Source organism: Salvelinus alpinus, chromosome 2 (genome assembly GCF_045679555.1).
Source record: "Salvelinus alpinus chromosome 2, SLU_Salpinus.1, whole genome shotgun sequence".
Classification (NCBI taxonomy): Eukaryota; Metazoa; Chordata; class Actinopteri; order Salmoniformes; family Salmonidae; genus Salvelinus; species Salvelinus alpinus.
Genome location: NC_092087.1, coordinates 125453717 through 125469786, shown reverse-complemented (window position 1 = coordinate 125469786; position 16070 = coordinate 125453717). Strand labels below are relative to the sequence as shown.

At 43.7% G+C, this 16070-nt stretch overlaps 1 protein-coding gene across 1 annotated transcript; it reads left to right on the top strand.

Moving 5' to 3' along the window:
* The first annotated feature begins 10184 nt into the window (after nucleotides 1–10184).
* On the top strand, nucleotides 10185–15665 carry LOC139568611 (keratin, type I cytoskeletal 13-like). The gene is made up of 9 exons (XM_071390551.1): nucleotides 10185–10663; nucleotides 11565–11647; nucleotides 12013–12169; nucleotides 12904–13068; nucleotides 13397–13522; nucleotides 14104–14324; nucleotides 14766–14812; nucleotides 15022–15069; nucleotides 15279–15665. Exons 1-9 carry the CDS (start codon nucleotides 10262–10264, stop codon nucleotides 15383–15385), a joined length of 1356 nt encoding a protein of 451 aa, XP_071246652.1. The 5' UTR covers nucleotides 10185–10261; the 3' UTR covers nucleotides 15386–15665.
* Nucleotides 15666–16070: the final 405 nt, after the last annotated feature.

The following is a 16070-nucleotide window of genomic DNA, read 5'->3' as shown; positions in this document are numbered from 1 at the left end:
AGACACCCTGAAGGTGGTTTACGGAGGTGTTACGAATCCCTTTGGCCCGACAGTCTAGGGGGGGATGGTAATGGGACCCGTAACATAACTCACGCAAATTATAATAGTGAAAACGTAACAGTGAGAACAAATAACCACGACAACTAATATCTACCATCAAACACCCAGGGTTTATTTGCAAACACACGGTAAATGGGGGGGCAGGAAAAGGGGCTGAGCTGGACCCAAGGAAAGAAACAAATATCCCAAAACACCCCTAAGCTAGACAAGCCTACTTCAACAACAGCTAACTAACCAAAAATACAGTGAGTGGTCCGCCCAGTTCTAACTAGTGTATTTAACAAATTATTCCTACGGGTAGTGTATGCCCATGGGCGTCTTTTCTTGGTTACCCCCTTTTCCCACCATCAAACAAACACCATAACAAAAACAATACTCACAGGTGGGGACAAAGTGACATGTATCCTAAACCACACAAGAGATCTACAAACATATGGCATTTACAGAGAGATTGCTACACAAAGAGATCAAGCTCCAGAGGAAACAACTGACAGGGTTTTTAAACCAAGGGAAAGGGAATGTGATTGGGTAAGGGAAAAGGAGCAGGTGTCTTCCGATTAGCGACTGATTGATGACTGATTGGGGAATGATGATTGTCACCTGTGAGTAGGGGAGAAGGAGAGAAAAGAAATACACACAGGATACACACTGAATACTTGTATCCGTAACAGGAGGTCAGTGAGTAAAATGGAGCAATTATACTGTCTGTCCGCATCCTTTGAAGCCTTGTGCGTTCACAATAGCTCAAATCCACAGTTCAGTTAAATTCACAGAGCTAATGTGAGCGGACACCCTATAGAAGGGATCTCCTACTCCAAACCAATTGGCCAAAAGTAATCTGTCATATCTGTCAAAACTGTCTTAATGATAAATGACAGTGTGTTGAGAAAACACATACGATCATGGGAACACTTTAAATGTGTGTTGTAATGAGTGTTGCAATGAGTAAAAAGTCTGTGTGGCACAAAGTGTGCATGAATTATGTCTGTCTGAAACTGTTTTCGCCTAGAGGACACGACACCTTATTCCATTTCCCCAACAGGTAATGAGCTGATGTACAGATGAAGCCATATGGGCTTGAAAATAACTGCTAAGTACTTAGCCACTGGGCACAGATATCAATTCAACGTCTATTCCACGTTGGTTCAATATCATTTAATTGAAATGACGTGGAAACAATGTTGATTCAACCAGTGTGTGCCCATTGGGTAGTAGTTCAGTAGCCATCTGTCAGTACGCTGTGTCACTCATGAACAGGCGGAAAGTGTAGGGACGTGACAGGGACCTCCATCACAACTGTGTGAAGGCCACCGAAATTAAAGCATGTTGACAAACCATCTAAAATCAACCCACTGACCTTAAAAATTATCACATGATAGAGAGAGGGAGGGAGAGCAATTACAGTAAAGATACTCTCAGCCCTTCAAATTCAACTTGCTTTCAAAGCCAGTTCCACTGCATCTTTTCATTGTTCCCCTCTAATCAGGGACAGGTTTAGACCTGGGACACCAGGTGTGCGCAAGTATCAGGTAGAACAGAAAACCAGCAGGCTCCACATCTTCTAGGGTAAGAGTTGAAAAGCCCTGCTCTAAACTATGCTTGGGTAACTTTCAGAAATGCGGCAAAACCTGTAAGCATTAAAACCAAAGGGGAAATTATAGGTCTAAAATAAATAGGTATTTTTTAATTGGCCAAAGCTATGATTATGAGGGTGGGGATGGGGAATGTGCTCCTCTCCAATCTTGTTCACCTGAAAGGCTATTCATGTTTTTTGAATGGAACATCGTACAGCGGTTTTCATTAGAATGTACATATTGTTCTGAATGGACCAGGTGGCTCCCTTGGAAAAGCTCATGTGTCACGCCCTGACCATAGAGAGCTGTTTATTCTCTATGTTGGTTAGGTCGGAGTGTGATTAAGGGTGGGTTATCTAGGGGAATTGTATGTCTATGTTGGCCTGGTGTGGTTCCCAATCAGAGGCAGCTGTTTATCGTTGTCTCTGATTGGGGATCATATTTAGGTAGCCATTTCCCCATTGTGCTATGTGGGATCTTGTCTATGTATAGTTGCCTGTGAGCATTATATTTAGCTTCACGTTTCGTTTGTTCGCTTTCTTGTTTTTTTCTTTGAGTTTTCTCTTCCTAATAAATAGGATGGAAACGTATCACGCTGCATCTTGGTCCAATCATTATGACGATCGTGACAGAAGATCCCACCACAAACGGACCAAGCAGCGTGGTCAGGAGGAGCAGGTATCCTGGGCCTGGGAGGATATCCAGGAGGTAAAGACATCCTGGACTTGGGAGGAGATATGGCAGGAGACGAAAGCCTTTCATGGAAGCAGACGCAAGCGGTGAAGGAAGGACAATGACGACACCGGGATTCGCGGCCACGACGGAAGCCCGAGAGGCAGCCTCAAAAATGTTTTTGGGGGGGGCACACAGAGTGGGCGGCGAAGCCGAGGTGCGAGTCTGAGAGCGAAGAGGAATATTGGGATATACTGAGCGAGGAGTATTGTGAGATAGTTGAGGGGAGTGATGAGGTAGAGTGGATGGTTTGGTGTCTGGAGCAAGACAGTCGCCGTGAGGAGCGTGGGACCAGTCAGGCACCATGTTTTGCGGAGATACGCAATGTGTCGCCAGTGCGCCTTCACAGCCCAGTGCGTCCTGTGCCAGCGCCCTGCACTTGCCGGGGTAAAGTGAGCATCCAGCCAGGACGGGTTGTGCCAGCTCTACGCTCTAGACCTCCAGTGCGCCTCCACAGTCCAGTACGTCCTGTGCCTCCTCCCCCCACTCGCCCTGAGGTGCGTGTCATCAGCCCGGTGCCACGCATCAGGCCTCCACAGTCCAGAGCTTCCGGCGACAGTTCCCAGTCCAGAGCTTCCGGCGACAGTTCCCAGTCCAGAGCTTCCGGCGACAGTTCCCAGTCCAGAGCTTCCGGCGACAGTTCCCAGTTCAGAGCTTCCGGCGACAGTTCCCAGTCCAGAGCTTCCGGCGACAGTTCCCAGTCCGGAACCTCCTACGACAGTCCACGGTCCGGAACCTCCTACGGCGGTCCGCGGTCCGGAACCTCCAGAGGCGGACCGGAACCTCCTGAGACGGTCCCACATGACTGAACAGTAGTCCAGGTGCCACAAAACCAGGTCATGTAGGACCTGCCTTGTTTATAGTGTTGTTAAGAAGGCAGAGCAGCGCTTTATTATGGACAGACTTCTCCCCATCTAAGCTACTGTTGAATCAATATATTTTCACCATTACAGTTTATAATCCAGGGTTACTCCAAGCAGTTTAGTCACCTCAACTTGCTCAATTTCCACATTATTCACTACAAGATGTACAGTAGTTGAGGTACAAATTTGTAAGTCGCTCTGGATAAGAGCGTCTGCTAAATGACTTAAATGTAAATGTTTAGGGTTTAGTGAATGATTTGTCTCAAATACAATGCTTTGAGTTTTGGAAATATTTAGGATTAATTTATTTTTTGCTACCCATTCCAAAACTACCTACAAGTCTTTGTTAACCCTTTCACACGTACCATCACACGGGTGTGATCGTTCTACAGTGGTCCCTGAAGCGTACGATCACACCCGTGTGATTAGAACACTCATTTAGAACGCTCGTTTAGAACGGCCAGTTTCGAATGACGCAACAATCAGCGTTTGAGCTGGCCACACTTTTTTCAGAAACTATTTACACAAACACAGTCCTTACAAAGTTATGTCCAGAATGTGAGCAGTTTATTTTTGGATTCAATGTTCAGATATTCACAGAAGAATATATAGCATAACACAATCATCCTAACCGGAAAAATGTAGGCTACATTTGTCCTAGCGCTGAGGAAAGATTGACCCAACACAAGCAGTCATATTTTCTAACTCTCGGCTGACAAACTACAATATGAATTAGCTAATAGCAATTATTATGTATAATTAATCACATCACGGGTGAGCACACCATTGATCGAAATAATTAGGTAAAGCACTTTTTAGAAATCGAAAGTAATCCGACGGTTAGTTTCAGCGCGCAGCCATGCATTTTTTTTCCTCACAGAAACCGAAGATAATAAGAGAAGACGAGATGAGTTTGGTCTGTTTATAGTATGCATGTTGAAGGGGTGTGTCGTCTACCGTCGTTCACATCCCACCATTCATTTCCGGAAGTCCTCAAAAAACGAGTGAACTCTTACTCACCTCATTTTGTTATAACATCTTTGGTCAAACAGACGATTACGTGAACCCAGAATGCATTGAACGTCAACAAACATGACTACACAGCTGGAATTAGCTTAGCTCATCATAATCAGTACAACCTTCAAAAAAGTATTTTACACACATAATATGTGCCCATTACAATCTGTGCAAGAATCGGAATGCATGATTTGTCACCTAGATTTGAAAACATGTGAATAAAACCGTAAATACACAAATAATTGCCACACAAAACATTTTATGATAGTGATTTATTGATACAAGTGGCGCGTGCCGGCAGTCAACCACGTACCCTCTCTAAACCATTCAGTGTTGTTGTTTATGTATGTAGCTAGTGAGATGAGCTGAAGCATTAGCAATGTCTTTCAAAAGGAGACAACAAACAAATGTGGAAATTCTGGAGATTTTTTAAAATTCTGACAATGAGTCTGAGTATGAAAGTCAGGAATCAGATTCTGACAGTGACAGTGAGGAGCTGCCCCCCAACCTTGTAGCCATTGAGAACCCTGAATCTGAATTTCCCTTGTCCACTGACAAAGTCCCAGTTCCCTTTGAAGATGCTAGTGGTGATGGAGGCATACCAACAGTGGATGAAGTACAGGAGTTCTGTGGTAGCTGGAAGGCCACCAGTCATTTCACCCCTCCTGGCCCTGGTGTTTGCTTTGATGAGTCCCAGTCTGGAGTGCAACGCCCCTTGCCATTTCCAACTGAGGCAGAGTGCTTCAAGTTGTTTCTGACAGAGGAGCTGGTGGGAGACATAGTAGAGACCAATCGCTATGCCTTGGAGCTACAGGATAAGAGAGAGCCAGGAGTGGGGGACAACCACAATTAGTGAAATGTATACATTCCTGGTGACAGTAAAGACTGCTTTCTAGTTCTGCTGCTATGACTGCATTTCATCAACGCTACTACCATCCTAGATGACCCGTTATACAAAATAAGAAATGTTAACAGCTGGCAGTAAAGTGGCATGACAAACGAGACGTCCATGTCCTCTCCACTGTCCATACAGCAACCATGTCGGCCACAGGGAAGGTGGACCACCTGACTGGAGAGAGAAACAAACCAGACAGAGAAACATGAAACCAGACTGCGTGCTTGACTATTACCTCAAAATGGGGGCAGTGGATGATAAACAGCTTTGTGGAATGCACTCAGAAAACGACCAAGTGGTATAAGATATTTTTCAATTTTTCCAGGGTAGCGTCAAAATACAACATGCCAATACTTCTGACGCATTTAGCATTGTTTTACAGAACTAATAGAATAATGTAACTAGCTACATAAGCACGATTGAATATAACACCATAAAAGGTGAGTGACGTTACCTCGCGTGTCCGCGGTTATAAGGAATATATACAAATATATTATGCTCCATTCACACAGTGAGCTATAGTAGAAACGGTATAACACGACACAATAACGTAATTAGGCACTTACTTTGATAGAAACGCAGTCTTGATTTGAAGATGGGTGTCTGGAGTGACGCCTCTAGCACTGAGACGCTGTGCCACTTGGGAGTCATAAGGCCAGGGTAGCTTCAAAATACAACACATGCTAATACTTCCCTGACGCAATTAGCATTGTTTTCCAGAGCTAATAGGAGAATGTAGCTAGCTACCTAAGCATTGAGTATAACACCATAAATGTTATGAAATGAGTAACGTTACATCGCGTGTCCGCGGTTATAAGGAATATACACAAAAACATGATGCTACAGTAGAAACAACATAACACGACATGCAGAAACTATTATAACGTAATAAGGCACTTTGATAGAAACGCACACATTTCCAAAGGTATTATTGGTAACGAAAACAACTTTGATTTCGATGCAGGCGACAGGTGGAATAATATGAACACGTGTATGCAGGACGGCAGATGAGTAAATGTCCTGCACAAACAATTGAGAAGTGTTTGGGGAATTTTGTCCGGGTCAGAAATGTCAAAAAAATTAATTGGTCCGCAAAAGTAAAAATGACTACTTTTATGTGAATGAATGAGGCGGAACACACCTCATTTCAAACTGTTATTAGAAAATAAAAAACTTGTTAGAAATAATTTAAAATTGACAAATAAAAACAGGCTGCGTGCTTTTGTTTGAGGGCAGCGCGGATGAAATGTACTGTTACATAACAAACACATTCTGGAATGGAGAGAACGTTCTAATATCACGTGCATAAAAAAACTCACGCTGGGGCGACCGTTAGAGATATTTGGAACTCACGCATGAAAGGGTTAAGTGTTGCAGTCATTTCAGTCACTGTAGTAGCTGACATGTGTAGTGTTGAGTCATCCGCATACATAGACACACTGGCCTTACTCAAAGCCAGTGGCATGTCGTTTGTAAAGATTGAAAAAAAGCAAGGGGCCTAAACAGCTACCCTGGGGAATTCCTGCTTCTACCTGGATTATGTTTGAGAGGCTTCCATTAAAGAACACCCTCTGTGTTCTGTTAGACAAGTAACTCTTCATCCACATTATAGCAGGGGCTGTAAAGCCATAACACATATGTTTTTCCAGCAGCAGACTATGATCAATAATGTCAAAAGCTGCACTGAAGTCTAACAAGACAGCCCCCATAATCATTTTATCATTAATTTCTCTCAGCCAATCATCAGTCATTTGTGTAAGTGCTGTGCTTGTTGAGTGTCCTTCCCTATATGCGTGCTGAAAGTCTGTCAATTTGTTTACACAATTTTTCCAGAAGTTTACTAAGGGTTGGTAACAGGCTGATTGGTCGGCTATTTGAGCCAGTAATGGGGGGCTTTACTATTGTTATGTGTCACACGCAGTCACAAACACAAGATCACTTTCTCAAAGTGTAAACAATTGGGTTATTCTGAGGTTGACGATATAATATACACTGCTCAAAAAAATAAAGGGAACACTTAAACAACACAATGTAACTCCAAGTCAATCACACTTCTGTGAAATCAAACTGTCCACTTAGGAAGCAACACTGATTGACAATAAATTTCACATGCTGTTGTGCAAATGGAATAGACAACAGGTGGAAATTATAGGCAATTAGCAAGACACCCCCAATAAAGGAGTGGTTCTGCATGTGGTGACCACAGACCACTTCTCAGTTCCTATGCTTCCTGGCTGATGTTTTGGTCACTTTTGAATGCTGGCGGTGCTTTCACTCTAGTGGTAGCATGAGACGGAGTCTACAACCCACACAAGTGGCTCAGGTAGTGCAGCTCATCCAGGATGGCACATCAATGCGAGCTGTGGCAAGACGGTTTGCTGTGTCTGTCAGCGTAGTGTCCAGAGCATGGAGGCGCTACCAGGAGACAGGCCAGTACATCAGGAGACGTGGAGGAGGCCGTAGGAGGGCAACAACCCAGCAGCAGGACCGCTACCTCCGCCTTTGTGCAAGGAGGAGCAGGAGGAGCACTGCCAGAGCCCTGCAAAATGACCTCCAGCAGGCCACAAATGTGCATGTGTCTGCTCAAACAGTCAGAAATAGACTCCATGAGGGTGGTATGAGGGTCCGACGTCCACAGGTGGGGGTTGTGCTTACAGCCCAACACCGTGCAGGACGTTTGGCATTTGCCAGAGAACACCAAGATTGGCAAATTCGCCACTGGCGCCCTGTGCTCTTCACAGATGAAAGCAGGTTCACACTGAGCACATGTGACAGACGTGACAGAGTCTGGAGACGCCGTGGAGAACGTTCTGCTGCCTGCAACATCCTCCAGCATGACCGGTTTGGCGGTGGGTCAGTCATGGTGTGGGGTGGCATTTCTTTGGGGGGCCGCACAGCCCTCCATGTGCTCGCCAGAGGTAGCCTGACTGCCATTAGGTACCGAGATGAGATCCTCAGACCCCTTGTGAGACCATATGCTGGTGCGGTTGGCCCTGGGTTCCTCCTAATGCAAGACAATGCTAGACCTCATGTGGCTGGAGTGTGTCAGCAGTTCCTGCAAGAGGAAGGCATTGATGCTATGGACTGGCCCGCCCGTTCCCCAGACCTGAATCCAATTGAGCACGTCTGGGACATCATGTCTCGCTCCATCCACCAAAGCCACATTGCACCACAGACTGTCCAGGAGTTGGCGGATGCTTTAGTCCAGGTCTGGGAGGAGATCCCTCAGGAGACCATCCGCCACCTCATCAGGAGCATGCCCAGGCGTTGTAGGGAGGTCATACAGGCACGTGGAGGCCACACACACTACTGAGCCTCATTTTGACTTGTTTTAAGGACATTACATCAAAGTTGGATCAGCCTGTAGTGTGGTTTTCCACTTTAATTTTGAGTGTGACTCCAAATCCAGAGCTCCATGGGTTGATAAATTTGATTTCCATTGATAATTTTTGTGTGATTTTGTTGTCAGCACATTCAACTATGTAAAGAAAAAAGTATTTAATAAGAATATTTCATTCATTCAGATCTAGGATGTGTTATTTTAGTGTTCCCTTTAATTTTTTGAGCAGTGTATATCACAACAGGGATTGAAAGATAAGGGATGGAGTGTATAGCATTTGAATGTTTCATTTTCCTAAAACAGCTATGAAGGCATAATAACATACAGTACGTACATAGAACTACAAAGGTGTGTTAGTAAGTAATTAATTAGCCTACCCACACAGATATACCATAACCACAGTATGGCAAAGGCTATATAGAAAATGATAACTAAACATGACTTGCAGCATTCCATCACATATAATCATACAGCATATTGAACATATAATAGAGTTTGATTTCACAAAAGACTGATAGATTCAATTCAAAGGTGAAAAGTACATCAGCATCAGTAACCGTTAGGGGCAAGTAATTAGAACAACGGCAGTTTGTGGTTGCTTTCTATTTTACTAGCTAATCATATCATTGCAATTGTCTTATACTAGTGGACACGTCTGTGAAAACAGCTCCATAGAGGGATGGCGAAGACACCACCTGTGCTGGACAGGTTGTGTTTACGCTCAACATCTGGGAAACACCTAGGTCGTGATTCACACTTTGCACCTGTTGACAAAATAACGGAGACTTGAGTTTGACGGGAGAAGACGTCTAGTGGCCCGTATATCAACACTGGCCTACGGCAGAAGCCAAACATGAACCCAGTTTTCTGTGTAATTCAGTTAATATCAATGGCATGTCAATCGTTTTAATAAATGGCATGTCAATCTTTCCGCATGCTATCTGTGCTAAATTAACTCAATATTAGGAAGGTGTTCCTAATGTTTCGTATGCTCAGTGTAAATGAATGTGTTTCTGTGTATTGTTTTGGCCATTCCACACATAACTGTACTGTGTGGGCAACCAACTATACCTTTGATGTGAAGTTTAGAGTACCTGTTAAAGGTCATTGTAATTGTTATATCTCTCTTTCTCTCTCTCTCTTCTCTCTCTCTCTCTCTCTCCTGAATGCCCTCTTGATTCAAGTGACATCTCTGAAACAAATTGACACACCTATTTGAATCTTTAACATCAAGTAGATATCAGGGTAACCATGTCATCAATTCATCAATCCAAAACATAGCCTACCAACATGAGCATGTCGGGTGGGCTAGCCTACTGTTTTACTACGTTAAGGGAGAGTAGCCTATTTTACTGTATCCTACATTTCCCGGTGACTACAGAGGGAAAAGTAAACTTTTTGTGGCGGGATTCAGTCGTCGGTCATCTCTTAAAACGTACGCTTCTGTCTTATCATATTCATAACTTGCTCACCTGAGGTTTAACATGCCGTGACAGTTGTCATACTATAAATGAAAGTGATAAACATGATGGAGGCAAAATGCCAGCTAACTCTCACGCGCACCACACCTTAGTGACCTTGTTTAATGAGCTGACTAAGGACACACCTGTTGGATGAATATCTTTTCACGTAAATAATTATCTCAATACGCCCTCCAGCCGCTCCCACCTCCAAGGGGGGTATATATTCTGCTACCAGGCTTGAACTGATTCACCACCAACTCTTCAAAGTACCACTCCGGGTTTTGTCAGCTCTACATACCCATCATCACAACGTCGCCATGAGTGCTTTATCACTTCGCAGTTATGGAGGCAGCCGAGGCTCATCCTCCATGTCTCTCGGAGGAGGTTACCAGAGTCGCATCGCATCACAGGCACCAAGCGTCTATGGAGGGGCAGGGGGACAGAGTGTCCGCGTATCTTATGCTTCGGGCACCAGGTGCGGTTTTGACCTGTCCAGTGCACTTGGGGGTGACAATGGTAGTAATGCAGTGTCGGTCAACGATAAAGCTACCATGCAGAACCTCAACGACCGTTTGGCCACCTACCTGGAGAAGGTGCGCTCCTTGGAGACAGCGAATGCCCAGCTCGAGCGTCAAATCCGCGAGTGGTACGAGAAGAAGACACCGGTCACCAGAGATTACAGCAAATATGAAGCTATTCTTGTCGACCTGCGCAGAAAGGTGAGCATTTTTGGGGCATAATAAATACAGTATATTGCTATATTGAGCGAGATTGATTTGATTACATTCTATTTCATCAACCTCACTATTTACTATTGAGTGTAGATAAAGTGTTCTATAATGACAAAAATACAAAAGGAAAATGTCTAAACATGTCTACTCTGGCAGGAAACAACATCTATTCTCAAATACAATTAAATTATGATTTACAAGACAAGTCATACCCTGAAGTTCATTGACTGGCTGCGTCTATGAAGCTGTCATGTTGCAATAGAAGTGTGCCCTCGGGATGTGAATTTGTAAACCCTTGACTTTAATAGAGGAATCATACCAAGTTTACAGTAGTGATGGATTATAGGACTTAATTGCCATGAGTCTATTGTCTATTGAAAGAAATAATCTACCAAAAAAAGGGCATGGCATGTGAAACCTTCACTTCCATTTAACTTATCTCCCTGTCAACATTTATATTCACACTCATGCCGCCTGCATTACTTCTTTCAAAGGGGAGAGCCGCGATGATGACGCTGAAATGACTCATACCACTGTTCAATAGCATTTTGTATTATTGCATCTGATGGGATTCTAGTCATGCTTATTACTTTAATTTCCCATTCATAACTGTGTGGCCTTTGCCAGAGATAGGCTACAGTATATCTGTGTGGGTAGGAGGCTAATCAATTACTTACCAACACAATATTATAGCTCTGGTAGGCTACACTTTATCACACTTTAATAGTCTCTCATTACAGCTATTCATGATTATGGCTCGGGAGAATGCACCTTCATTGTTTTTGACAATCAAAAGCAAATGATGTAATCATTGTTTAAGCCTGACAGTTTGTAATTGTCTTCCTTTTTAATGTACCATGTACCAACCTGTTTTTTGTCCTGTTCTCAGATCAGTGCTGCCACTCTGTGCAACGCCGGTATCCTCCTGCAGATAGACAATGCCAAACTGGCAGCAGAGGACTTCAAAGTCAAGTGAGTACAAAGGGTCTATATAAGATGGAAGCAGCAAACAACTGTTGAATTCACCTTAGAATAATGCTTTAAGTCAGGATTGGAATGGGAACTATACGTCATATATCAACTTTAGTCATGCAACTTGTATACCATTTATTAGAGTATGAAGCCACTCCTAGTTTAACATTACATGAAGGTCAACGTGTCCATGACGTGATGTTAAATGTCACATTACTGTACACCTTAGAAACATCATTAGCGGTAAACTGCACGTAAAGCTGGTCTGACTCGTTTTGTGCCATTTGGTATGTTTACTGTTGGCGGCAACTATTAATAATGCTGGTTAACTCGCGTGCGCCGTTTGTCCTTTTCCCTCTGGAAAGGTTCGAGAATGAACTGGTTATGCGTCAGTCGGTGGAGGCAGACATCTCTGGACTGAGGAAGGTTCTGGACGAGTTGACCATGTCGCGGTCAGACCTGGAAATGCAGATTGAGGGGCTGAAGGAGGAGCTGGTCTACCTCAAGAAGAACCACGAGGAGGTGGGTATTCCTCAGGGCTCTGTTAGGATCTTGGAAGCCCCTTTTTCATACCATATCCCCAACAGTCATGGCAATAGCAATAGCAAGACCTCCCCACATTTCCAATTTTTTTAAATATTTTACCTAAATGAAAACAATGTGGTTGTGAGAGACGAATGGAGTTGTCAGAGACATAATTCATTCTCATCGCATGCCAAACAGTATTGTCTTTGGCTGTATCAATGACAATGCAAACAACAGATCAAACAGACCTTGTTTGGAGTGTTTGCGCTGTCTCTGTTTGTGTAGCTTTAAAGCTGTCAGCAAATTTGTCACAAGCCCTGCAGCAGTATGGCATAGCCGTTAAAACCACACTTGAGATCACATGGTGGCAAGTCCTATTTGCTGTTGGATATACTTACCATAGGACGGTTGTACAGGATGTCAGAGAAGCTGACGGAAATACACCATGAACACTGTAACTAGGTTATGAAAGATGGGGACGGTTTGTGACACCCAAGTACCTAATTGATTTCTCATGTGGTTGAACCTGAGACACCAGTGCACCTCACCTGGCTGTGACCCAATTTGACCCCTCACCCCTGTGTAATTGTGCTAGACAATTTCCCTGTCTGGGACAGTCACGTTGTATCTTATCTTACCCGGTGACAGCCTACCCAGTGGCAACCTCCATTGGCCTCTCACCTGGTGTTGACCCTAGTTGACCTCTGTCATCACTCTGTGCCCCTTTATAGGAGATTGCTGCCATGCGGGCCCACATGAACGTCAGCTCAGTGAACGTGGAGGTGGACGCAGCACCCCAGCAGGACATGGCCAAGATGATGGAGGAGATCCGTACTCAGTACGAGGGCATCGCCGAGAAGAACCGCCGCGAAATGGAGACCTGGTACAAGGGCAAGGTGAGGAGAATGAGAGACCAACCTTGTCAAGGGAGAACCTCCATCTGTTCTGTTTTTAGATCATATAAAAATGGTTTAGTACATCTTAAGGTAGCCTAGTGGTTAGAGCGCTGGACTAGTAACCGAAAGGTTGCAAGATCAAATCCCCGAGCTGACAAGGTAAAAATCTGTCATTCTGCCCCTAAACAAGGTATTGAACAAGGCACTGTTCCTAGGCTGTCATTGAAAATAAGAAATTGTTCTTAACTGACTTGCCTAGTTAAATAAAGGTAAAATATCAGACCGTAGACAATTCATTTTGTGCATATGTTCCTTTTGTCCGTCCCAGTTTGATGAGCTGAACAAGGTGGTGACCACCAGCACAGAGACCCTCCAGACGTCCCGCAGTGAGATCAACGAGCTCAAGAGGACCCTGCAGGCCCTGCAGATCGAGCTGCAGTCCCAGCTCAGCCTGGTGAGGAAACAAATACCCCCTCAACCCCCCTAACGTCACACCCCTCTCTGCCTCCTGGTTGTTGCTAGACGTATGAGTTAGAACTAGACTAGGGTGTAATTACTGTCGAAGATTACTCAGAATTCGGAAATACATGACATTTACAAGATTCCACCTTCAGTTAAACAGTGCAGTACAACTGACACCTCATAGTAAAACCATCATCATTTAGACCTCATAAATACATTCCTACCCTATCGGTTACATATGAGTCCTCAGGTTTCCCTTTTAGAAACGTTTAATGATGGATTAGTTCTGGAGAGAGAAGCAATCAGTCAACTCAGAACTTTGTAATTATCACAATAATAATAATACATTTCATTTTTGACAAGCTCTTCGATTGATGGATAGATGAAGTTGAGGATAACCGTTTTTTGTTATACCACAGCTGTGATCCTCAAAACTGAAATCTAAAAACACGTGCTCACCAGGAACTTCACCTCAATCATTCACTGATGTCAGTGTGGGTAGCCTAAATCAACACCACTTGTTGAATCTTCTGAAGTCTTTAACCCTTCCTCTTCCTCCCTCTCTCCCTATAGAAATCAGCCTCAGAGGGCCAGCTGAATGAGACCGAGTCCCGCTACAGCATGCAGCTGAACCAGCTCCAGGGCATGGTCAACAGCCTGGAGCAGGAGTTGGGTCGCATGAAGACCGACATCGAGAGGCAGGCCAGCGAATACCGCATGCTCCTGGACATCAAGACCCGGCTGGAGATGGAGATCGCCGAGTATAGGAGGCTGCTGGACGGAGAGGATGTCGGGTAAGGAGAGGAGAGAAGGGTGCAGATCTCTAATTTGCATACCCAATGGGATTTACATGGGCTTCACATACCCAATGTAAATTATAAATGGACGTTTACATACCCAATTACAAATTAACCCCTAGCCTGTTAGCCCCTTCAGTATCCCCTACACCTTTGACACATAACCACCTGCTGTAGGCACTTTTGATCTAAAATGATTGGATACATGCAAGAACTATGGTTGTGAATATTGCTAGAGGGCAAGATGGAGCAATCATCATTATGCTAATGACCTACAGTAGCCTATCATATCGTTACAGATCTACAAGAAGTGCCCAGGGGAAGGGGCCAGGGGTCGATTTGGAACTGGGCAATAAAGACTGTTACAGAGTAGAGAGATCAATGTAGAGTTGTTCAATAGGAAGGTAATTAACTCTTCGACTATCTTCTGCCCTCCAGGAGAGCTGTCATCACCAAGAAGGTTGAGATTGTTCAGGTCAAGAAACGTAAGTGGAGCGAGACCCTTTTCTATCATATCAAATTCCATATTGATTGAACCCAGCAGTAGTAATTGTGAAACACTCTAGAATACAAAGGATTTGGTTGATTTGAAGGTGTTAAGGTGCTATCTGTTCTCATGGTTCTGTGCTTCTCCTCATTAGCTATGCCCAACACTAAGTGTACTTACTAATTGTTATTTGTCCCTACTTTGTAGATGAGCCAGTGGTGACAAAGCAGGTTGAGATTGTTCAGGTCAAGAAACGTAAGTAGAGCGAGACCCTTTTCTATCATATCAAATTCCATATTGATTGAACCCAGCAGTAGTAATTGTGAAACACTCTAGAATACAAAGGATTTGGTTGATTTGAAGGTGTTAAGGTGCTATCTGTTCTCATGGTTCTGTGCTTCTCCTCATTAGCTATGCCCAACACTAAGTGTACTTACTAATTGTTATTTGTCCCTACTTTGTAGATGAGCCAGTGGTGACAAAGAGAGTGAGGATGGTGATCGAGGAGATAATCGATGGAAAGGTTGTCTCCCGTACAGAGGATGTGGATATGGAGGTGGTGAAAAAATAGTTCCCAAACCCACCTGTCATTAAAAGCCTGGTTCCACCTACAGCTAAAAGGAATACCAAGAATGTTAAAATGTTACAATCTCCCCTGGATTGCATTGCTCTGGTGTTGCATGTATGCTCGTTGAATGTACAGAACCGTGCAATCTTTGATAAATTGACCATATTTGATATTTAAGTTGACAAAACAAACATGCTTTTTGAATATCGTTGTTGATCAAATGATAATGTATGACGTTTGGTTGAATTGTCCCAAACTACATAATAAAAGATGTTTCAGTATCTACCGTATTTGATCATTGTCTATTTGTCTTGAGCATTATCTCTCAAATCATTTCTCCTCTCAGTCCACTGTCTTATCATTGGGAAGTAACATTGTTCAAAAGGGGATGATAAACATGATCAAATATCAAGGAACATTTAAAGAGAGGATTTTATGTCAGTCTATTTTATACTGTAGGTCAGGGGTGTCTAAATCATTCCATGTAGGGCCTAGTGTCTTTTTTTAAATTTAACTGTTTTCCCTTTCAATTAAGACCTAGACAACCAGGTGAAGGGAGTTCTTTACTAATTAGTGACCTTAATTCATCAATCAAGGTCAAGGGAGGAGCGAAATCCCGCAGATGCTCGGCCCTCCATTGAATGAGTTTGACACGTGCTGTAGTGTTATAATGTTACATACAAAATGT

Coding starts and splice junctions, on each gene's coding strand:
- LOC139568611 (XM_071390551.1), top strand. CDS start 10,262: ATGAGTGCTTTATCACTTCGCAGTTATGGAGGCAGCCGAGGCTCATCC. Junction 13,523..14,103: donor TGCAGTCCCAGCTCAGCCTG/GTGAGGAAACAA, acceptor CTCTCCCTATAG/AAATCAGCCTCAGAGGGCCA. Junction 14,325..14,765: donor CTGGACGGAGAGGATGTCGG/GTAAGGAGAGGA, acceptor TCTGCCCTCCAG/GAGAGCTGTCATCACCAAGA.